Source organism: Sinohyriopsis cumingii, unplaced genomic scaffold (assembly GCF_028554795.1).
Source record: "Sinohyriopsis cumingii isolate HCF-2022 unplaced genomic scaffold, ASM2855479v2 utg002028l, whole genome shotgun sequence".
NCBI lineage: Eukaryota > Metazoa > Mollusca > Bivalvia > Unionida > Unionidae > Sinohyriopsis > Sinohyriopsis cumingii.
Window position 1 is genome coordinate 339,861 of NW_028316110.1, and position 26,193 is coordinate 366,053.

General features: G+C 34.7%; 1 protein-coding gene across 2 annotated transcripts in view; it reads left to right on the plus strand.

Annotated features, from left to right (window-relative positions):
• Positions 1-26,193, plus strand: part of LOC149771214 (uncharacterized) — a 59,629-nt gene that overhangs the window by 14,604 nt on the left and 18,832 nt on the right. For both annotated transcript variants that reach the window (XM_089948717.1, XM_089948718.1), the window contains exons 7-15: positions 100-156; positions 797-976; positions 1,765-1,856; positions 3,441-3,488; positions 4,074-4,353; positions 7,362-7,460; positions 10,829-10,945; positions 12,030-12,133; positions 16,683-16,753. In XM_089948717.1, the coding sequence (XP_089804843.1) occupies positions 100-156; positions 797-976; positions 1,765-1,856; positions 3,441-3,488; positions 4,074-4,353; positions 7,362-7,460; positions 10,829-10,945; positions 12,030-12,133; positions 16,683-16,753 (1,048 nt within the window). The remainder of the gene's footprint in view (positions 1-99; positions 157-796; positions 977-1,764; positions 1,857-3,440; positions 3,489-4,073; positions 4,354-7,361; positions 7,461-10,828; positions 10,946-12,029; positions 12,134-16,682; positions 16,754-26,193) is intronic.

Sequence of the window (26,193 nt, forward strand, 5' to 3'; positions counted from 1 at the left end):
TTATGCAACATTTACATTCCTCATGCGGATGATAACCCCTATCTTCTTATTTTACTTTTATAAACTCAATACGTAATGAATCGTCTATATTTTCTTTAGGGCAAAAAGATCTCGGATATGAGCAGGGATGAGAAGAAGAAGGCATACTTGTACCAGGTTCTGTAATATACGTTAATATATACGTGATATATATATATATATATATATATATATATATATATATATATATATATATATATATATATATATATATATATATATATATATATATATATACATACATACATACATACATACATACACATATATACATATAAACATAATTTCAAAATATATACAATATACCTGTTTACATTGCATATAAAAAAAAGTTCTGCCACGTCTAAAGAAATATAAATATTAAAGAAAATAATGAATCAAAATAGTAAAGATATACTTTACTCAACAGCAGTAGTTCATATAACTCAGTCACAAGATATGGAAATCGAATTATATCTAATAAAATTAGACAGGTTCTTTACATATTTTGGGTAAAGGGAAACTGACTATGAGATTGTGCATCATATATTGAGCACGCAATGTTATAATTTTCCAGAAAATTTACTTCTTGTGAATGAAATCATAACAGTAAAAGTAGCTTTAAACGTTTTAGAGCAACGGGATACAACATTTTGGTGAACATCTACTGTGTGTTTATATAAGTGATGGATTGAACAAAAAAGTGTTCTCTTTACTATCTGATCAAATTACTTGAATTAGAATGTTATATGAATTATTATTTTTCTTTCGGTTTCAGATTGTATCAAATGAGGACAATTCCATTGACGTCGACAAGTGGGACTATTTATGCAGAGACGCCATTTGTTGTGGTATGAATGAGAGGTTCTTCAGCGAGAGAGCCATCTTGGGAGCAAGAGTGGTAATGACATCAAGGGAGGAAGAATCACAAGTCAATCAAATTGGATATCCAGAAAAGGTATTCCAGCATAGACGATAGTATAACGTTTTCGGCAAGATACACGGCACGAAAACGAATGAACGAACTTGAAACTGTATGACAATCAAATCGTTAGAAATCGTACGAAAACCGAACGAAGCGGTATCAGTAGACTGAAGTAGTTAAAATAATCTGGAAAATGCATAATCCGATACCCAATGTTATTCAAGTCAAACAAGTCCGTGCACATTATACAGAACAGCATTGTGCCACTGGAAAACAAACTATACTAAAAGAATGTAATTGTTACGTCATACAAGCGATACTAAAGAAATGTAATTGTTATGTAATTTGAAAGATGTCCGATACCTATTCAAAAAACCTAACAGTAGTCATAAAAGTCAATCTATTGTTGGATTGATTAATCAGACAATGCAAGCTAAATCATCGTTAAGCTATTCTCTTGATTAATGACGGTTCTGAAGCATTTTTGATTCTTGATAGTTGTTAGTCATTTACAAAATTACAACGCCTTACTTGTTTCTGGCTTTTAGTTTCGTTTGCTTGAAATAACATTGTTTGCTCAAAATCAAGACTAAAGCTTCTCAATTATGTCCTGTGTTTGTTTTTACTTTTTCTTTTTACAAGATATAAAGTTCCGCCTCGTTTTTTGATTGTATAGGAGACACGTTTCAAGTACAGTGTCAATATAGTGCATCAAACTTTAGACGAAAATTGGATGAAATCATACCACTATAAATATCTGACAACAGATAACACAGGATGTTATTTTTTACGATAATCGTGTGCCGTCTAATACATTTCAGGATGCCTTAATGTTCTACAATATGTTCCAAACAAGACACACCCTTGAGCGATACGTCTATAAGCACCGAGTGATCGTTGCTATGAATCTCATGTAAGTAACCGTGTTTACCTTTGCAATAAGTAACATCCGTAACAACTGTTACTAGCCACATAATGACTATAACGCATTTTATTGACATGAACATTCTTAAAGCCAACCAATGCTGGTTCAACGGCACTTGCACTTGCCTAAAATTAATTAAAGAGTCTACGGACATGCAGTTATTGCCTGTTGCTGCTGACCTTACATTAGAGGAGGCATGTTGTCCTTTCTTTAACGTGCATTTACTCCCGCGAATACGCCGGGTCGTCCAAACAAACTGTCGGGCTGCTTTAAATGACGTTAATTTATTCTAGATAGTTTAGAAAACAAACTATGGTGCTCACTGGTTGCTGTGAATAGAAAGCGTTTTGCTCCGGCTGGCACGAAACTTTTCTACTATTAAACCGAATTGACAGTAAATGTACCTCTATTCATCAACGACTGTCAGCAATATAGATATGATTAAAGCAAAGCAATATTAGTTTACGCAAAATATGAACTTTTGACATGTTTTAATCAAAATGGTGATCATTTATTGTTTATTTCCGATTTGTTTTAAAGAACAACTTGATCGCCAAGATTTACACCAGTTCTTAATCGATTCCCGTTTTCTGCTAAATATATGCATGAAAACAAAAATAGTTTGAAACATCCTCTTCTATCTGGAACGCTGGATAATTATGGTTATATGGCCTCATTGTTTTCTTGAAATAAAATTGCATCATATTCTGTAGATACACTTGATGTCAGAGAAATGAAGCCATTGCTTGTTTACAGAATACGTCATTTTTTGTTTACAGAGTTGTTTTTAAGACGTGATCGGATGAAATTGTTCAATTTCTTGTATTATTTGTCTTTCATCTGGTACGTAATTACTGTAAATTGTGTACAGCTATATAATATTAAGTAGCAGCCAGCGTTTGAATTGAACTCTAAGAATATGTTTATTGTATTCAACAACGGAAACTGAATACGGATAAAAACTACATATAACAAAGACAACTCGAGAAAATGCCACATTTGTTTAGTACATAAATATTAAACTTAATCAACTGCTATCGAAATATATACAACTGATTTTCAAAAGGGTAATAAACCATTAAAGCTGAGGGTGATATTACTCAATTTCGATTTCTTTGTTAACTTGTCAACATTTTATGAAACTTAAACATTCTGCCTGACAGAGTTGTCTCTGCCTATAAAGTATGTTGCAATCATAATGGATTTTTCGAATATAATGGGACAATATCAGTTCAGATCATTGAAACCTGACATCACTACATAAGATCATATCTTTAATACACAAAGGTGTGACCAACTGCTGTGAAAAGAAAGAAGTGCAACCCCCACAGTTAGCAGCATTTTACACGCCCTGACTTAGGTTTCAGACAGATTTGACCATATTACAAAAACACTTGAAATTTGAACCTTAGCTATGGCCGATTATGAGTTAGGATGATATGTTCAGTGTTGATTAGTGTATTCAGTTCTAATTGTTTCAAAACATATTTGTAATTCACGGCGATCTGTCTACATATAATAAACAACTGTCTGCATACCTCATGATTTTATATGTCAATGTATTGATTATAGGATCAAGGATATTTTCAAGGCCTCAGATATAGAATTCAATACAGAAGGGTAAGTAACCATTATGTTTATGTCTTCTTCGATTACTTGTATGTTAGGTTTGTTTCCATTATGCTATTTAGGTCACTGTTACAGATGAAAAGCTAATTTACACGATTTGAACATGACACAATGAAAAAACAAACTGGAATCGTTTAAATATATGCTAAAAGAGGTTGTTACTGTACAAATACATAGGTCTATTACCACAGTGTCAAACAATAAATATTTAAGCCTGCTTAAAATTGTACTTTGATGTTTCGATTTTACGTCAAAGTACACTGGAGAGATTTGATAAAATACATATATACACATAATCCCATTGTTATACAACGAGTTACAAACTTCGCTCTCATTCCAGGACATATGTACACCCAAATATTCTTTACCTTACATAAAATGCTCTAATTAATCTAATTAACGGATAAACAAGCAAATCAGTTTTACAAAATAAACCAATATCACATTTTTTCTGTCGATATTAAAGATATGTGATACAAACGTTATGAGATGTATTTGTTTTTCAGCTTTTTTGAGATTTTAGCGTAGTTGATTCTTTTAATACTTTTGACACGTATCGGAGGGTTCTGATTTCAGATGCAGAGTCTTCAATTTTGAACTGTACCCAATGGTTAAAATAAGCCAAATCCCGGACAATGATGATGATCTAGATACATTCATTGATTCCTTCACTGACGAAGAAAGGAAACAGACCGATAAGTACATAAGACTTACCGATGAGATTATCTCTCGCATTCGCTACATCAATGATAAAAATGGTTACAGCCGTGGCCGCCCGATCGCTGATGCAATTAAAACACTAGACCGTATAGACGCAAGGGACTTCTACTGGATGTATCGAGAAATCCATCTTAAGGTAAATGAAAAATTAAACATGAATAGGTGTGTCCGTTATTGTGTCTGATTAGTGCAAATAGCTCTCTCTACTGAAAGGGCCCCGAGTGGCCGAGTGTTCTAAAGTCCTGTCCGTTACGGATCACTGCCATCTCACCTCTGTCTGCGTGGGTTCGAGTCTCCGAATCGGCCGATGAGGGTATGTGAGAAAGCTTGCCAGTAGTTTCTCGAGGGTCGGATTCTTTCCGGGGATTTCCCGGGGTTTTCCTCCACTTTTTAATACTGGCCATCATGTATAGGCTATCGTGTGCTGAAAAATGGCGTTAAACCCTACAACAACAACAACAACAATCTCCCTACTGAAAGATCAAATTATTCATAATTGAAACTTACCAAAAGTATAATTTTTCAATTGTGACAGTAAAGTCCACTTTAAAATGCTTATGTTAAACATGTGCTCATATTAGTTGCTTATTCAAGACATTGGCGTTATCGAGTAAGACATCAGCAAAGATTTGTTTGTATTTACGCTAATGATATTGCGAGGCCTCGTATAAAGTTACATCAGCAGGTGTCCTCACTGAGTCAAGAAGACAGAATTAAAACACATTTGTCATATTATTTAAAATTTGCTTTAAATCTTTACTGAAGTAACAGTTTGAGTAGTTTTAATGGCGAGTACATTCTGTGCATAAAATTCACGAATGTCTTATCATAATCATTCCCAATGCATTACCTTGGAAACACTCTAGCTTAGAAATGTATTGAAATATTTTAACTATATTTGTTGTAAAGTTTCATCTCAATAAAATTATTATAGCAATGAATACCTTCTGCATATAGTGCCTTGATCTATGGTCTCTGTTCCTATATGCTTAGATATTGCCATGGCATGAACGGTAAGATTGTAACCAAACTGCATTAGAGGCTTTATCACAATAAGTACTCGGAAGAGTTCGATGATGATCTCAGTCTGATAATAATAAGTACTCGGAAGAGTTCGATGATGATCTCAGTCTGATAATATTTGGCAGATGTATGGTCCATTACACAGCATAGCAAACACTTTAGTTGTTACCTTTATAATTAGAGTTCAACTTCATCTCAACATCAGCGCGATCAAATTTTGTTACAGAATATTTAGTTCTTGGTATTTGATAATCTCATCAAATTCATTGCAAATAGACCATTATAACATTGACATATTTAATGTGATTTAGACAAGGGACTGAAATGATGTCGATGATGAGCAGATCTGATTCATATTTCTTTGAGAGATTGGCCTCCATCGATCATGCATAGGCTTTCTTGTGGGTTGTAAACACTCAAGCAATCATAAAATTGATTTGATTTTAATCAACTTCTCAATGAAGTTTGAGCTTCTCAAGGCTTACATAAGTTCGATGTTGAGAAGTTCCTATTGCTTGCGGAAGTGTGGCACTTGCTCAGCATACAATTCGCATCCCTATGGATTCTGCACACTCTAGCTGTTGAATTCCAATAACGTTTGTAATGAAACATGCCTTTCAAAAGACGTTGGGCGATCTTTAAGATGAGATTTTGATTGTCCTCCAAAACATTATTGTACTCAAGAGACAAAAACTTACGTTTTACTCGATTGGAACACTGGCATTCACACGAACCAATTTATTAACTCCGTAACTTCATATTATTCTGATGACATTATTAATAATTACCTGGTAGTGTTATAATCACTAAGATACTTAGGTACCTCACTGGCTTATGAACACATCAGCTTTCACATTTGAGGTTGGTTTGGGGTGATTTAACTCACATTTTCTACATAAATCCTCCTAAGCAAGCTACAGGATGGAATTGATAAGTGTAAGATTGCAGCAGTACTTTACAGCATTATGCCCACTGCCCAACGTAATTTTGACATTAAGTGTCCTCATCCTTCCTTTGATTGCAACTATATTTCATGAAGAGCTTTATATCGGCAATACACTCAGATCTGTGTGACAATTATTAGATTTGGACCCCATTAAGCGACATTATGGAGCTTGATTGACATATCATATTTGAAAAGCTTGTACAAATTATTTAGTTTTATAATTACGTTAGCTACGAAGTCTAATATTTAGTAAGTGCGTTGATTACCTCAGTTTCGATAAATATTTTAACTATATGTTGGTGAATTAGTGCGTATGACTAGTTTTCAGTACTGCACACAACTTCCAGTTCTCTAACGTTTTAGTTATACTTGCAGGAATTATTGTTCATTTCTTGTCAACATAAATAAAACTATTTAGATATAACTTGCTAATTCTGTATGTATAATGCATCCTTCGTGCACAGCTAAATGTTTTTTCTGTTACTTTGATATTTTAAGTGTCAGTGTATGTTTATTTAAGAATAAATGTCAAGATCTCAGGCTCCACCTCTCAAAAAATCAAATAGAAAATTGAGCTTTGATCCAGTAAAGCCCGTGCAACTCTTCTGCATTTCTACCTATTCAAAGACATGACTTGGTCATTATATTGGAATTTCATGATGACCTTTTTATTTCTTCTGTTGAGATACTTCTGCATGTGTCCGACATTATGGCAATGGCTTTATGATTTGTCAGCCAGTTTAGATACTATTTTAGCTTTAATACGATTTAGTATATTCGACATACAGCGGTGCGCTAGTCAAGAGGTGCTCATTTTACCGTATATTTGCCTCCATAAAGTCCTTGACCATTTGGAAATTATCTAATGACCTAAAAGTGATCAGTATGCAATCTGAATCTGGCGGCATTCTAATATTGCTTCACTACCTTTTAATGTTTAAAAAGACCAACACCAGCTTCCTTGCCATAAGTAAATTTAAGAATGCTTAGTTATACGGTATCAAGAACAGCCACCTCCAGCCGATATAATTATTGACGAAAGTTAGAAAGCTTAAACTTCATTGGATTAAGTGTCTGGCAGAAAGAATGAAATATTAAACAACCTTTTATATCCGTGTTAATAAAGACGCAAGATATATCAAAATACAATATGGGAGCATGTTCATTATTTTCAGTGTGGAACCACATATAAGACTGCACTACAAGCAAAGAATGAATGCATACAAAGACTCAGACAGGTGGATGAGAGGTTTTCTGAATTTGTCGCGGTTGAGGTAATCATCAGTATGAGACAGTTGTAAAGCAATGACATCGAACTGTTTACACATTAAGTAAAGGTTGGATTTGTACTGATTGTCACTTGCAATTTGTAGACCAACGACAAACGTCTTCACTACCATTCATGTATTAATCTTTTATATCTTCTAATACTATCAGGTTCTAGAAGTAGATATTGTTACAATCTTTGTTTTTAGATCTTACAAAAGAGGTATTTATCCTCCTTTTCCATTCCAATACATTACTCGTGTGAACTTGCTCTTTATCCATGGAGAGTGTTTTAATCCCTGTGTGTGACTACAGTGGATTAGTTCTATCAAATGGATATTTAAAGTAGTTAGGACAAATTAAATTAATCCCTCATTAGGTCGTCTGATTTTCATATAGTATTGCGGAGACCTTATATATATTTGCTACCAAGTCTTAACCGCGTCGTAAATGGCTATTTTAAACGTACCCAGCATAAAGTACATAATAAATCATCTTGCACGAAGGACTGAAGTTAACATAAAAGCAAAGACCTAAATAAATGTATTCATTTATTTTTAAACAAATGTCTTCAATTGCAATTTGAAGTTCTCATACTAGTTTATTTGTACAAATCTGTTCATGCTATATTTCAAAAGATATTTTAAATGTGCTGGTTTTTAGTATAGCTTTTTATCTATTCGAATATTAGGCACTTGTTGCTCACGAATCGTAAAGTTAATACAAAATAGTTTGTATAGTCTGCCCAACGCATTTCGCTATCATTTCGAGAGGGATTATTCATCCAATCCATGTACATATGAAGACTGAAGAACAACATTTTGTCCATGTATATTTTAGAAATATATTAGATAAAATAGCTTTAATCTGTTCAACATGGTCCACACTGGAGAGGATTTTAAACCCTATGTGATTAGTCCTATCAAATGAATATTCAAAGTATTAAGAACAAATTAAATCAATCCCTTATTAGCTTGTCTGATTTTCATATAGTTTTGCGGAGAACTTATATATATATATATATATATATATATATATATATATATATATATATTTGCTACCAATGTTTTTATCAAGTTTTACCCACGGCGTAAGTGGCTATTTTTAACGTGCCCAGCAGAAAGAACAAAATAAATTGTCTTGAACGAAAGATTGAAGTTAACATAAAAGCAATGACCTAAATAATAGTATTCATTTATTTTTAAACAAATGTCTTCAATTACAATTTGAAATTCTCATACTAGTTTTTTTTGTACTTTAAACAAATCTTTTCATGCTATATTTTTAAAGATATTCTTACCATTGGTTGTTCATTTGTATTCCCTTTGTTAATATTATGCCCATATAGTTTTAATATTATGTTTTCTCTCCTTACAACAGTTCGATCATGTTATAATTAACATTTTCGATTCAAAATATCCTGGTTTGGAGTATAGCTTTTCATCTATGCTAATATCAGGCACTTGTTGCTCATGAATCGAATAATCAATACAAAATAGTTTGTATAATCTTCCCAACGCATATCGCTCTCATGTCTAGATGGATTATTCATCCAATCTGGGTACATATGCAGACTGAAGAACATCATTTTGTCCATGTAAATATTAGGAATATATTAGATAAAATACGTTTAATATTGTCCACACTGATACATCAATTCCATCAGAAATTTTCGAAGAGACAAATGCTCCAGAACCCATCCAAAAGGTGTGAAATCAATTATGTGTTGATACTGGCGAAATGTCTGCATGATAATATACGTTCCTAAAGGTAGCTATGATGATGATGAAAACCATGACTATATGCAATCCTCTCGAAAATGTTTGCAAAGCAGCTTCAAACAGATATTATGTATTGATTGCTTAAATCACTTTCGCATTTTGTTTTGCACATGTATCACGTTGGCAAGTCTCCTCTGAGAAGGAAACTGAGAAATATATGCAGCATAATTATGTGAGAGGTTTTCAAATCTGATGCTTTGATTCTTTCAATAGTTTAGGACGGATAAAGTCGGAACCTGATGCTTCTTGAATAACAAAGGTACACAGCACCTTCTGACTTTATCCACGGTTATAACGACCGAATAAAGAACAATATTTCGTATCCGATGTTCTTCTATAATCTCTCGCGCATTATCATGCATTGATGAATATGTTAAAACATTAATAAAAAAGTCTGCTCAATTCGTTCTCGTCATAGTACTATTTGAGTTATAAATTTGGCAGATAATTTAATGACGGCATGTCACGAAAGTTTCAATAAGGGTTGCTGACTTGAGAAAGAGTTACAAGTTTTCAGATATCCTTACTATTTGATTGAATAAATTGAGGCAATTGTATTTGAAATCATCATTTATAATAATATAATTCTAATCAGTGTCAATTGTGTCTGATGTTCGAGTACTTTGTGAGATTTCAAACGTAAATTTGTGAATCTCGATGACGATGAAATGTACTTATCAGAATTGATTTAGAGATAAGAATAATTTCAATCCATACGAACTCAAGGGATTTAATTTTCAGATCATGTTTTCTGAGTAAAGTATATTTTCATCAGCATAAACCACTAATCCTCTATGTGACTATGAGACGAAGCAGAATAAAACAGTAATAATATCTCCCGGTCAAATTGTTAAATGCTGTAAAGTGGTTTGCAGTCAGGGCCCGGAATTGATTTAAAAGCTCATGCTGGTAAATAAATGCTCTTGGTTCATTGAGTCAAAAGACCAAATCGGAAATATAAAAGGTACATGCGCATGAGCCAAGATACTCGCGTATGAAATCATTAATGTAGTAAGTTGGCACGAGTAAATGCAACAGTTACATAATTTATGCAACCGGAAAAAACCCAATGTAAAATATTCTTTAAAGCTTAAAGTAATGTCTACAACCGTCTAACCAATATAATTACCCAAATAATACTTAGTTCCATAAAACAAAATTTGGGATTCAGAGAATTCAAAATAGTAATTTAGCACCCTTGACACACAGGACTATTGCACCCCGTTCATGAACACTCACCACTTGTATTATTATTATTATTATTATTATTATTATTATTATTATATAGATTTAATAAAGAAGTGTGTTTGGTCCTAAAATGAAATCAGCTTATTGACCATTGAGGAATTTATTATGTGATGTATACAAATATAACAGCTAATGCCATTGTTGTCTACTTTTTCTACATGAATATAGTTTTAATGGTTTTACCTGCTGATGTATCATTTGTCCTATTTACCTGTTTCTCGAATCACGTGTAGACGATTCCGTTGTTGTTCCTGTGGATCTTTGAACTCCCATAAAATACGGTATTATGAGGATTGTCATATCTGGCAAAGAGTGTTCCGACATCAGTTATGTATTTTCTCTTGCAGTTGATTTCTTTTACCTATGGCATGGGTGACGAAAATCCGATGGACAGGGTGATTTTCTACAACAAAAGAGACCCTGTTTCTGGACGTTTTAAAGGCATCACAGTGCCAAAACAAAAGGTATGTCCATTCTAAATCGTCCATGCAGAGTGAGCAAAATTATATAGCATAGAGCCTAGCAATATGCTTGTTGTTTAATTAACATCACATGTTAAAAATTTATATATTTATAACAAACCCTATTGCAGCAGTAGAGCCTATACAATAATTTAATTTCTGTGTGTCCACTAACCTCTTAGTTTTAATGGTTAATCTGAGAAATATTTATTATAGTGGAGAAATCGATGTTATATTTTATAATTTAAACATTCATATAATCATCTTTTTTGTAGGACAAATCCACCCTAGAGGAAAGCTGAATCAATTATTGTTTCATAATTGTTTGTCTGTCATGACTTTTCGTATGGATAAAACTAAACTTAATTTGTACTTATTCACTATTGTATTCAAGCTATATCTAAAGGTCAGGAAATTTTCAATAGGTGGTATTCTGTTTGAAAGTTATAGATGTATTCACAATCAGCCTCTTTAATTCTCTCCTCATTTTGCGTTCAGAAATGTCAAAAGCAATATCAGTCATTATGCTTAGTGTAGAATTGGAAACTTCATCTCGGGATCAAACTGCGGCGTACAGCCTAGTATTTGATGAAAAGGTCTTACCCTCGGGCAGAAGTTTTGTATCATACACCAATGCATAAGATCAATTTTATTAATCCTAAAGGTGATAATGCGCATTCTCTGCTGATGAGTAAGATTGTAAATAACCATGTTGCTGTTATCATCGAAGGCACTTACTAAATCAAGAATTGTAAGTTCGTATACTGGATATTTTACTCATTGAGTCCTGACAATTCAAGACAACTGCCTTTTTACCTATATCTTTTATCAAAACGCAACATCATTATTTTCACAGCCACAATCGCATTATATAGATTGTTTCCGAATGTATCTAAAATTCGTTAATAAAGTAACTTATTTGATTATATTGGCGGCTTCCATATTAATAATGCCAATTTGTCAGTTTCACTAAAAGTCACATTTTAGGGCATGTTAAGTAACTACCGAGGGTTTTCAGTGTTCATATATACAATTTGCAATACATTCGTGTCTGAAAGACATAACTAAATTTAAGAACTTTTTTCAGGTGTCACACCTACTGACCGAAGAGTTTTCAGACTATTACATTCGAATCTATGTTAAAGAACGTGCTTACGAAGAAACTATAAAACAGACTGTGGAAGAATTGGCGTAAGTTTTAGAATTTAAATTAATTTAAAGTTGCATTTACTATAATGAAAAAATGTCAAATTTAGATCTCATCTCGTCTCCGTCGGCGTGGGTTCGAGTGTCTGGTTCGGCTAATATGGTTGTGTGAGAAAGCTTGCCCATTCTTTTTCGTGGGTCGGTGGTTCTTTCCGGGGTTTTCCCGGGTTCTTCCTCCACCATTAATACTGACGCCATGTATAGCCTATCTTGTACAGAAAAAGGCGTTAAAACCTACAACTACAAAAACAACAAATTTAGATCCCTGTTTGAACCATCGTCGCAGCAGAAGATACCAAAGAATATGGATTGTAAAAGTAAATTTTGAAAAGTTACATACATATGAAAACCAATAGTTCATTGCTATTAGTCAGCATCCTATATTTTAATAAAAAAATTAATAATTCAACAGTTACATAAATTTTAATAGCAAGATATATCGGGTAATATTAACACAGAACTGGGTGATTTGAGGTTCTATGTTGATGGACGTATCAGAGTGGCAAATCCAGATCACAACGTTGGATACTTGTAGAAGTTAAAAAAGGAACATTCAGTCAGTCAGCTTGGATTTTAATGTCACTAATAAATTATCACAATAAATACTAACTCACCCTTTTATAAAAAAATATATCACGAGAGTTTTCCAGTTGGAGATTAAACCAACCAGATAGTTACGTTTGTATTTCTCCCAATCAAGAAGCATTAAATCGTTTTAGAGAGAGACCTAGCAACGGGCTTAGCAAATTATTTTGTCCTCAGAATAGCAAATGTTCATTTCCTTCCTTAATGATAAGAAGCATGAAATGCCAACGAAGATCTAGTTTTCTCTCTACCACCAGATATTGCATGTCATCAAGGGATCAAACATACCACCCAATATAATCGCATTTGTCTTTCATGGTTATACTAGACATTGAACAGTATCTTCATAAACACTATACAAAAATTCACATGCCAAAGTTCTACTGATGAAAGTATATGTCCTTTCTGAGATAATATATTTCTATTGTTTTCTGATGCATGTTTCAACCATGCTCGTATTCTGCCAACATATTTAAAAAAGGCACACGAGACTTTCACCTTTAAGACAAATGGTTTTGATGTACATGGTTAATAGGTTCGGCAAAACTAAATTATAAACATGAAACCATTTCATTTCATCATGAGCAACCTCACAAGCACACACACACAATATATGACGGAGAAGAATGACATTGTATCTCTTTCACACATGCATACACAAAAGTAAAAACACTTTTAATCAACCTAATGCATGCCATTTGCCTTGTACAGATGTATAAAGCTTTTTCATAGCAGACCACACACATCAACCAATCAAATTAAAGAATCTAATACAAAGATACAATAGAAAAGAGTAGAAATATCCGTGAACACTATAATAACCGTATTGCTAACTTAAAGGTCGCTATAATAATATTGAGAGTGAACCTCCTTGTCAGCTCGTTGTTGCCACTAATACACAGGCATGTGTTTGCAAAGTCAAAGTGATCTATGTTTCTCGAAGCAGATGATCCAGTGAAATTAGATTTACTTTCCTGGTGTTAAGGTCTGCAATTATTGCCTCTTTTCATTTTATGTGGTCTCCTAGTCTCATTTACCATTTTAAGGGATCAAGAATCAAGTATTACAAACTAGCTATGGTATATCAAAGGTGTCTTTTACTGTTGACGAAGGACAATATACGTAAAACAGAGTGCTACATACAAACGGACAGTCTCAGATTGGTGGATAACGAAGATGTCTACAATTTAAATCCCTTGTTCCGCCAAAAACACCCACTATTTTAGTCAACTCAGTATTTATACACAAACTGATCCATCCTTTGTGAATTGTTCAAGGGACTGGCAACTATTAAATAAGATTCTTTTGTAACTGCATGTGTGGTGTACTTTTGCATTTATATTCATTTACGTAACATGTTCAGAATTTCAACATATTCTGGTAGTAACAGATAATTCATGGAAGAGAACAAGTTGTAGCGTGCAAACCGAATAAGTTCTCGAAGTAGGCCTTTATAAATAATGAAGGGTGAAAAGAGTCTAATTACAGATAAAATAAGAACTATATATACAGCTAAAGTAACAGTAAAAGGTCACTCTAATAGGAAGGTCACTCTAATAAGGAAGGTCAACCTAATAGCGAAATCTATTTTGCAAATCCAATTGATAACATAAATTGTTAATTGTTGATTTCATTACAGAGAATCAGTGTTTCTACTAAAATATTTAAAATGTTGACAGGCAACTCATTCTGTTACATTACGGATACCCCCGAAATTAAAATATTTTAATTTCAAGATGGGTTATATAATCTTGTAATTAACGTTCAAAGACGTAATAATTACTAATAAAACCAATGCAGAAAATATTTCTATTGCAGTTGTTTCAAATCCAGCAATGGCGTTTTAGTGAATCCAGCTAATAACTATATAAAGTATAAGAAAACTATATAAACACGACTTAAAAGTCAAACGTGATACTGTTTGTGGATTCTTCTAAATGTTATTTAAGTATAAATTACAGATGTTTCTTGCTTATTAAGTAGCTCTAGAGAATCTGAAAATGAAGTACTCAATCTAATATGACAAAGAATAAAAGAAACAAGACTAATTTATATTGAAAGGAACACTATTGTATTTCATAATACGCCAAGGGTCGATTATATTAAAGACATTCATTCTAAGTTTACCTGGGATACATTGATAACTATAATCGGTCTTAATCATTTATATATATATACATACATACATATATATATATATATATATATATATATATATATATATATATATATATATATATATATATATATATATATATATATATATATATATATATATATATATATATAAAGTTCATTTGATCATCTCTGTACACGGAATAATTCAACTGTAGGCGAATTAATATTATAACCTGTGAATTTATATAAATATCAACAATAAGACGCACTATAAAATTACCATAGCTAGTATACCTTACAACTTATACAGACTATGTGCCTATCCATACTTTTATCAATAGTCTTCAGTTATGAACCATATATAAATAAATAAATAAAAGGATATGTGTACAATTAATGAATTCAATTGCTTTTGTAATATGACCATGAATGTTCTTCTGATATGTACATTTTAAGTTTAATGTATGTTTGTCAAAAAATCTACAAAAATGTATTCTCACAAATACTTTAAATGTATAACATAACTTCACGAAGAGCATTTATGAGGATGAAGCGAAAGCATTTGAAAGAATAAATTAGGAACACACTACTGATTTCTTGTAGATTTAACAGTATTCTCTGTAATCAAAGGGGCACTTGAAACGTTCTGTTTTCAGATATATATATATATATATATATATATATATATATATATATATATATATATATATATATATATATATATATATTCATTTGTTTATTTATATCTGCATTGATATAAAGCAATAACAACAACATATAATAATTCCTCTGGAGACATGAATCAAAATACATGTGTATCTATTTCCGTGGCTTCAAGGCCAATAGCGCTGGCATATATTATAGGTTTCATGGAATCTTGTAAATCTATTGATTGTTATGTATATTTAATTTAATTATTTGTTTGTTAGTTTTAAATGTTTCATTCCATTACAAATTAGTATAATGTAATATTGTTTACTGGACTTTTTCAAAGTTTAGTTCAGTTCTGTTTAACTTGATTAGTTTTATTTAATTGACTGATGTAAATACTTTTCAATAGAAACATTGTATCTATTTGCTGACCTTAAAATCTGTGACAGTTTAGGTAAACAACTTCTATTTTAATTCTTTCTCATGGTAAGAATCATTTAGTTGAGTCAAGGTCATACCTGGACAACGTAACGTGAGGCACGTGTTAATTCGTAAACAAACTTCTATTTTTTCCAAAAGGATGAAGTCTTGACCGCCATCCGGAAATATGTTTTGCGTTTTATTTAGTGTTGTAACTGATGTTATGATAATAATTGTATAAGTCTTGCCTTAAGACTTGAGACGTCAAGTTGTATTATGTTGTGTCCAGTTTGGGACTGAATTTTTTCGTCAAACTATTGAATTCATGTGATTGTTATCCGTGGAAATACAAAAGTGTTCTAAATTAATTCTTGGACAAAGACATTTACTGGCTTTTATACAGAATTCAGAAACTGGACTAATCTTTTAAGAGATTCAACAAGATGCTGTTGACACATCAGTACAACGCTGACTATTGCATCTGTCATCGCCTTCAATCTTCGATTTTGATGGAGATTTGATCTGTGATTCACTTAGAACATTTCATTGATTTGACTTTTGTTTTAACTTTTGGATTACAAGTTGGATTTAATTCGCAATACCGTCGGTTCTCTTTTTTTAATTGTAGTCTAGGGAAATGTTACATTTTACTGTTACACATTTTAAGAGCATATACTCCTAACATGATATTCTGTTAATTTATATTGGTGTGCAAATTTCGTTTTCGCTTTTTGAATTATTCATTCATTGTTACTTCCAGTCAAATTTGTGATTCTTGTTTGGAGGAGGGAGAGAAAGTGTGTCAAAATACTGAGGACTCTGCAAGCTTAGGTAAACTAATTTAATAATAATAATAATAATAATAATAATAATAATAATAATAATAATAATAATAACGCGTCCATTGCATAGTTTAAACTAAAATAGATGTTTTCAATCATATGTGTGTGCAATTTGATTCGATAAATATTCTAAATGTACTTTGCATAAATGGATTCATGCATGAATAACATCTTACATATATGCAACATCTTTCAAATTTGAAATTTGCCTATCCTTATTCCCAGAAAACTTAAAACCAATATCAATTATCTACGATTAGTCTATAAGTTACAATCAACCGGATTAAGTAGAAAGAATTGTTTATCCATTGAGTCATTTACGGTCCTAATACAACTTATGTTAATAAATCGGTAATTGTTACTAGTTTGAAAGTTTATTTATCCCGATGTGTTGTTGATATCTGGTACAAACTAAGTTTTTGATATATCCGAAAGTCGTATGAGTTTTATCTGTGTATATTGTCAAGTATTATACATATTTACAAACTTCATTGATGTTAGTTTCATTTACGCTACAGGTATACTTGCTTGTATGCATTTAAACAAATTTCACATGGATTCTTTTGTCTGTTTGACTAAATAAATTGTTTACCATTACTATATCTTGGCTACTAATACTAACTGTTTTTTAAGACAAATTTTATTGATTTTATAATGTAACCATACTTTCTTAATATTCTTTTCAGTATGACTTCTTATAGCACAGGATTAAAACTGATGATATTTTGTTTATCAGAAAACGGCTAGCAATATTTACAAGATCATCAAGTCCGTTTGAATTTACGTTTCTGAAAATGTTCTAGCTCCTACACATTATATTACTGAAATCCAAAAATGTAAATGTTGTACATGAAAAAAAAAAGGATTAGAGTTCACCTCAAGTCACTATTCAAGTTTTAACACAGACACAAATAGATTTATGTATCTCCAATAGTGTCTGGAACTAACAAAGTACTTTCCAAAGCATGGAAAATAAGACGCTGAAAATACTCATTAATACCAGCGAAAATATCCAAATAATTTTCGAATGTTGAAATTTAAACTGAGACATCATTAATCAGTAAGTTTCTTCCAATCAACAATTTCGACATTTTACAAAATGAATTGAAAGATAAGTATAGGTCAATATAAGTAACTATTACACCGGATATTTGTCATTTAACTTGGACTCGCCTATACTCGCGTTTGTTGCTAATTATATAATATTCGAACTTAGATTTCAGCAACAGCACAGAAAACCACGTGATATCAAAGATTATGAAGAAAATTATTGACAATTTAAAACTAGTAGCATATACGAAGGATACGTGTTTATGTTGCTTCGTTGTTGAAGTCTCTAACCACATTAGTTACAGTCGTTGCCATTACAGCAGTAACTATTTGCTTTGCATTGAAGTTGTACAGGAACAATAGATTATACCGTACAGTTCAGGATCCAAGTAATGATGAATAAGAGACGGAATGATTTAACTTATTTCTGATGTCATTCACTCATTTCTGTAATGGCAGTTTCTCATTTTTAAACCTGGATAGAATGTAACGAAGGATTTCAAATGAGACGTTGTCTGTACTAATTATTATTGGACAAATAATTTGAGGTATATGTTATGACGTGTTCAACGTCTTCTTCATATCCACTTCCACATTCGTGTTTTGCTGATTTAGTCATCTACGGTAAAAGTCAATTCATCGCACATCTGGTATCTGTACAATTGTATCAGATTTGACGTAATCTCCTTAAGATTCCAAATGTCTGTTTCCAGTTCGTACGAAGTCCTCTGTATTTCTCATTGTTGTATCTTTGTTTAGTGTGCCTTATGTAGTACTCATACCAGTGATCTTTATTTTTGTACCAACTCTGTATTTTTTAAGACTTTTTCTTTTACTCCTTTCTGCAAGCGCTGCAATAATCATCACCTCTCTTAAACTCAATTATATCTTTTTCTTCTCCACACATAATTCATGTTTTGGAATCCACCCTTTAATTGCCACAATTCTATTTCCTGGTATTTTCACTACCCATTAGTGCACTGTATGCCATCTTTCAATTGCCTTTTGCTTTAACCTTGAAATCGTGTTCATGTAGCACCAACATTTCTTCACTAATTTTGTTTTTGGGGGATTTTAACGGCACTTCTAATTTTTTCTTGATATATGAAGCCGAGAAAATAGGGGCTTAGTGCCTTTCCAAGTACACACTTAGACAACCGACTCGGGTTTATCTAGGTGGATACCAACAGGCCACGTTTGCATTACAAGTCAAATGTTCAACCTTCTGAGTTTTTATAAATGGAAGGAAGATGAAATACAATTTAGTAGTTATCAATTAAATTAAGTTTGCAAAGGCCATAAGAACCAAACAGAGTTGAACTTGAACGGAAGCTTGAGAAACGCTAACAGGGATTTAGTGGAGCACAAGCCAAAGGCTTAAAGAGTGCGCAAGATGCCAGAACAGTATCTAAAGTAGCATAAAATCAAAATAAATCAACAGATCGCAAAAATCATTACTAATATTATTTACTGGGTAGTGGAAAAGATATTTTTTAATTTTGTTTTAGCGCTCAAAATGAATTGGTTCTGTAGATATTTCATCATCTAATTTTTAACCCACTGTTTAAACGTCTGCCTTATGAACCAAAAGCATCCTACACAACTCATATTTCCTTTAAATTGCATGTTCTTGCTATCTTCATATACCTGCAATAAATATCCTGACTGAAAGGAAATGTATTTTTCATCGTTACATGGTATGGGGTTTTACCACATCATTTAAAAACCGTATTTTGACGATGATTTTGTTGGCATTGTTCTCATGCGTATCGAATCTTTATGGGTGAAGAAGACTTTGCTAAAGCAACTTAAAATGTTTATCAAACACTCTTCGAGAAGAAACCGAAACAACCTTTCATTATCTCTGATTTATTTAGGCAGAGATTATTTTATCTAGTCATTGTTACTAAAACGTTTAAGGTGTCTGTAAAACTATATATTTACAATCAAGTTTAGGAAAGTCATTACCTTACGTCTCTATCCTATTTGGTAGTAGTGGGTAGTAAAGAAGCACATATAATCCACAGAGGAATACACAATTCCTATTTGCGTCTCTAATTTGACCTCAGTTAGGTCGTTTAGCATGAGAATGTCTTACGCGGTTCCTTAGAAAGCCATACTTTTTCTGGTTGACCTGGGCTACTTCATTTGGAGATGCACTGTGGCTTATATTTCCGTTTGTTAAATGATTTAGTTTCCATTTTGTCGTGAGGTACATTGCATATAACCACTGCTTCTTTTCGGACGGAACTGGTTGCTATATGTAGCTCTTACGTAGCAACTTATATTTTCAATTTTAATAATACCATTCAGGAATTAGTGTAGCTTATTTCATACATGACAAACAGGAAGTACTAACCAAACAACATAGAAACATCGCGCAAAAGTCATTGATATGTCTGGTACTTAAATATAAATTATATAAGGGTGTGTGAATCGTGCAATTCGCACATTTGGAGAACAGTGATGAAATTAGTTGAAAGTCACGAATATGGGAATAGCAGCAGAGCGGGCGAATCGGACATTTTGTCCAATCGTCATTTGGTTTAATTAATACTTTCTGCACTCAGCGGATCCGGTGTCGTCAGCGCCTGGTAAAAAAAAAAACGACGTCGTCGTCTGGGGGATCGTCCAAACGTCATTTGGTTTAATTAATACCTTCTGCGCGCCGATCCCCAGCGTCGTCAGCGTCCGGTAAAAAGCGCGACGACCGCGTCGATGTCATCGCCCCCTCTGCTGCTAAGTGGCTACAATGATCTTACAAACAGAGTGATCACTAACTCCTCCTCTTGTAGATCAATCAGGTTATTCGACTGATCGGTAAGTCTGAAATTAATTCTTGTTAAAAGCCGATTATGGCATCGCATATAGACCGGATTAATCGGACTCTCAACGATTAAAAACCCAGGAGGGGCTGTTGGTGAAAACGAATAAAGGATATACCCCTGTTGAGCCTGATTTGATTGCTTGGTATCCACCTGGTAACTCCCTTCGATAACATCACACACTAGATTGATTGCTATCACCGATGCGATATTTACGTTGTATGGAGCAATATGCCTACCACCCTCTCCGTTATCGTGTCTAAGGATAGTTGATGGACCGAGAAAATCATTAAGAAATTTTCTTAGTTCTGGCGCGTTATATCCTGGAAACTTGAAATCGGGTAAATCGGCTTCTGTGATATTATACTCGGTTAGGAATTTTTGTTTATTATCATCGCTGTTAGCGGATATTATTTTAACGATTCGTTCATTAATATGTTCCATGTCTGATATAAGTTGATTTAACACCTCAACGTGTTTTCGTGCTTTTGTTTTTCGTAGCTGTTTTAGTTGCAATTGGTAATCACGATTAATCTCGATAAAAAAACTATTGATATTATTTAAATTAATTTCGAGTATGGTGAGCGATTCAGGAGTTTCCCCATACTGAAAATACCATTGCATGGTATTCCTGTTTTGAAATATAAACCTACTGGGTAATGACGTGTTTTTTATAGTGGACAAATTATCTCGATACCGGGGGTTAATCTCATGATACGATTGCACATTCGTGTGCAAGTCCTCGGGGATTCCATGAGGTGGATTCTTAGGCCATCCTAGTATGGTTCTTATTGAACTGTTATAAATATCAACCATATACCCCGGTGTGCTTATTTCAATCGTCGACGATAACGTCGGTTCATGAACCGTAATAGCGATTTTTGATTCTTTTCCTGTGATCGATTTTATCCTGCGTTGAAATTCTTTATTGATTTGTTCTATTTGGTATGACCCAGTTGGTATTGTAACCTCCTTCCAGTTTGGGGGCTCATCGGGTTTATTTGTCCATGCAAAAACCAGCGAGTTATTAGGTTGTTGTCCGTTAAATGCGTGCGCTCGGATATTAGGCCAACTGTGATATACTCGCAATTTTGCCAGTGCTATTTCCTTTACTGGAACCGGTGATGGGAAGTTTACACTGAATTCGGGTTTCGTTGACGTTATCGATATCATACTTGTTTGTACCGGAGTGGTGTTCTCCGCGATCCGTTGAAGTAACTGAAACCCTTCGGGGGTCAGTGACATTATTATTATTCGTTGTTTTTAGTGTCTAATTTTGACACCGAATATTAACAACCTGTTTGTTTTCAGAGCCCATTGAAGTGTTTCCGGCTTCCAGTTGAAAATTTTCGATTTTTGACATCGCGGAGCCATACAACTGGACCATCGTGGAGAATTCAACATCGGATATGAACGAATTATCGATCGATAACGAGATTAACCCGGATAATTTCGAGTACGCGTCGGATACTATTTGATGTTTTACTGTATACTCGTTGAGTTTTTTCTGAGAACACGATGATATCGTTCTAGTGATCGCGTTGGCGACTCCAGCAATTGTTGTCGCCGCGGAGATAGCGATTGGAACAGCGATCGGGGCCATCATGGTCACCGTGGATAAAATGACACCGGTACCGGCTACTATACCGGACACCGAGTACACGGCCACGTCGATGGCGGTTATTTTACGACGGTATTTTTTTATTTTTGCACGGTATTGTTCGGAAAGCGTTTTCAAGTTCGCGGAGAATTCTTTTGCGGTATCGAATCGATATTGATGTGACGTCGGTGATACCTCTGATTCAATTACCCTGGTGGTCATTTTTATTTAAAAGAACCAGTGTTTTAAATTACTTACTTAGATCCACTACGAATTCCACATACCATGTGATGTTTGCCCTAAATAGACTGCTATCAACGGCTCTAATTATAAACCGTTCGGTTGTATCCTTGTCAACGATTGTTGATATTGTATTGTTAAACCCGGATGAACTCGACGATGATATACTGAACTGCATCGCCGAAATCAATGTCAATCGATAAATGCCCTTAACAGTCGCGGTGATATTTACTGTATTATTCGTAGGAGTCCAATCGAATGATCCATGCCGAATTGTGTACACTGTGTTGATGGCGTTCTCATGAGGGATTTTTATTTTTTCGAGTTGCTCTGTCATTCTCGGTAGTCTGTCTTTAATCGCTTCAACATCAGTTATAACTATTCCTACTTCCCGCCAACTCGCGTCTATATTATTCTTGTTCGCTGCAACATTAGTTTTGATTGTTTCTATTTCCCGTGTATTCTCGGTCATACTTTTTTTGTTCGCTGCAACATCAAGTTTTATTGTTCCTATTTCATATGTATGCACGTCTATACTTTTTTTGTTCGCTGCAACATCAGTTTTGATTATTCCTATTCCCCGCCAATACGCGTCTACATTTTTTTGTTCGCTTCAATATCAGTTTTGATTGTTCCTATTTCCTGTGTATGCGCGTCTACATTATTTATGATCGTTGCAACATTAGCGCCGATTATTTCTATTTCCCGTTCATGCACGTTTACATTATTTATGATCGTTGCAACACTAACGCCGACTGTTTCTATTCTCCGTCCATGCGCGTCTACATTATTTATGATCATTGCAACATCAGTTTTGATTGTTTTTATTTCCTGTCCATACGCAGTGATATCATTTACAGTTGTTGTAATCTCATCCGGTTTGACATTTTTTTTACCAAGGAATTTATCAAAGTTGTCATCGATCCTGTTAACATTTTTTCGTAACGAGATAAATTGGCCCGACAGCGTCGTAAACTCCAAAATAGTATTTTTTATTGTTGCAAGATTCGGTTCGGTTACCGTCGGGGTCCCAAAAAAAACTAGCGGTAGTGAGTTGTATATCGGTGACAGATTTTTTCACCTCGGTGACAGATTTTTTCACCTCGGTGACAGATTTTTTCACCTGCATGTCAAGTTCGGTCACCGATCTATCCAACCTTATAAAACCGTCCTGGGCTAATGTTATCGCCGATACATGTTCACCCGGTTTGAGTCGTCCGCTGCTGGTATACAGCGCGATAGTGTTCTCGGCGGCATCACGCTGTCGTGTTAAAACGTCATCCAGCGACACATTACTGGATTTCAATTTACCCTGGCGGTCTTGAAATACAACTATTTCACCTGGGTCAACACTGGTTAGATTCAACGTATCGGCGATTTCATCCTCGATTAGTTTTTTTATGTCATCGGTGGCGGGCGTTTCCGTGGATTTTTTCAGCGCCGAAACCGGTCGCCCCCAAATATCAATCATGGTTATTGTAAAAAAAACGGTGTTTTTAATTAACCCGCCGGGCCTCTACGACCCCACTAGTGTATTCGTTTACAACCACATGAGGTGGTTTCCGCGATGATGAAATCTCCGCGAGTACGTTCAATACCTCACGGCCACATATCGGTGGGTCGCTTAATCGCTGTGTTGGCAGCGTGGAATAAAAAACCGGGGCTGAACACGCCCGGATATACCGCATGAACTCGTTCGGCGGGGCTAACCCGTATGAATCAAAATAGACGATCGCACGCTGATCAATCGCGTACGCAACCCAATGAGTTCCCGCTCCGGAGGACCCATCGAGGTTAATTATGCCTGTTTCAATATTCCTTGGGGCCGCCGGTAATTGATCCCTCATAAAAACACCTCTGAAGTTTTTTATCGCTAACGCGTCGGCGGCATCTATTAAATCGAAATTAGACATAGGAGTCATTAAACGGTTCCCGGTAGTCTTAGACCCTTTCCCGAGTACCATGAATACGGGGTTCCCGGTAGTCTTAGACCCTTTCCGGCCACGGATCGTTTTTTTTATAGCCTTTCCCGGTTTCCTTCTTCAATGCCATCCCCGCCGCGGTTCCAACGGCCCCCAACGCCGCCGCCTTAGCCACTGCTGGTGCGGCCGCGGCAATCAACGCCGGAATCGCAGCTAACAGCGGAAATATCCCACCGGTCTTTTCCATGTTTTTAATCGCTGCGGCCGAAAAATCTATTTGAACACCCTTTTTATTCTTCATCGCATCATTGAAATGTTTTACTTGACGCGCGGTCTGGGTTAGCTGCTTCAGCTTGATTAGCAACTGAAGTATCTTGTGGTGTTAGCACGTTAATGTACTGAAGATGATCAGCGTTATTAGTGGTGTCCTTTGCGAACATCATAGATGGCCCCGCCGATCTTGTATAATCATCCGAGTATCTCGCTAACCCAATTATCGTTGTTGCAACATCAACCTCGCGTTCTATTGATTCCATTTCTCGCCCGTCAATAAGATATCTGGCACTCTCAAATAACGCCATGATACCGTTGTTGACAAAACCAACTCGAACACGACCGTCATTTGCGTATGGTGCATTATCGGCAGCATTTGTTACAAGTTCCCCTTCGATTTCGATAAACGCTTCACACGGCAAAAAGTATTTACTGGTATCTTGGACTTGAAGTTCAATTCGCGATCGTAGGTCGGCTTGTGGTGGTTGATAGGAATAAAATTGATAATCACGGACAGAATCATCCCTGCGCACTGGGGCATCCATATCAAACGCGGGATCAGCGATTCGCGCAAACATTTTTATTATTTATCATGTTGATGTTTTCAATTGCGATTTTTTCGTCGTAAATTCTTTGAATTCTGTTTAAGGCCACTTCCCGCTATTGCGTTCATGAGCGCGTTGGTGGATGACTGAGCCGCCAGCGACTCTAATTTTTCTTCCACGGCGTTATTTATTACTTTACTGACATTCGCAGGCATCACTGTCGTTGATGGCATCACCGGTGGTTTCTGTTTTCTTTTTCTCACCAACGACATTAGTTTGTCCTTTGCTGCAGAAAACGCCTTTCCGGCAACATCTCCAATAGCGCTGATTCCCTTATCACGAATAACATCAATAGCCTTCATTCTTAATTGTTTGGCTAACGGCGCCACTTTTGGAGCCATTCTTGTAAATAACCCCGCAATGGTGCTACCGAGACCATCTCCATAGTACGCGCGGTAAACAGGCAATCGCGAGTTTACCACGTAGACGAGTACTGGTTTATCATGGTTGTAATGTATGATCATTTTTATTATAAAAACACCGGTTTTCCAATTAGTGATTGATCACCCCCCCCCCTCCCCACCACCGAATTATAAATTTTGTCAAAAACATCGATTTTCTCTAAATGATTTCCTGGGGTTTTCATAGGCGGCAAAAATCCGCGTTTTTTGTCAATTTTTGTCAATTTTTGTCGTTTTTTGGTCGTTTTTGGTCGGTTTTTGCCGGTTTTTGGTAAAAAACATCGATTTTCTCTAAATGATTTCCTGGGGTTTTCACCCGTAAAAACCGACCAAAAACGACCAAAAACGACCAAAAAACGACCAAAAAACGACCAAAAACGACAATTTTATAATTTTTTTAATCATCCACAAGTTCGTCTATGAGCGTTCGATATGCATTAATGTCCATGATACCGCCCGCAAATAAACGCCTGCAAATATCAGCGGCCTCATTGATTATTTCCCGAGAGTTAT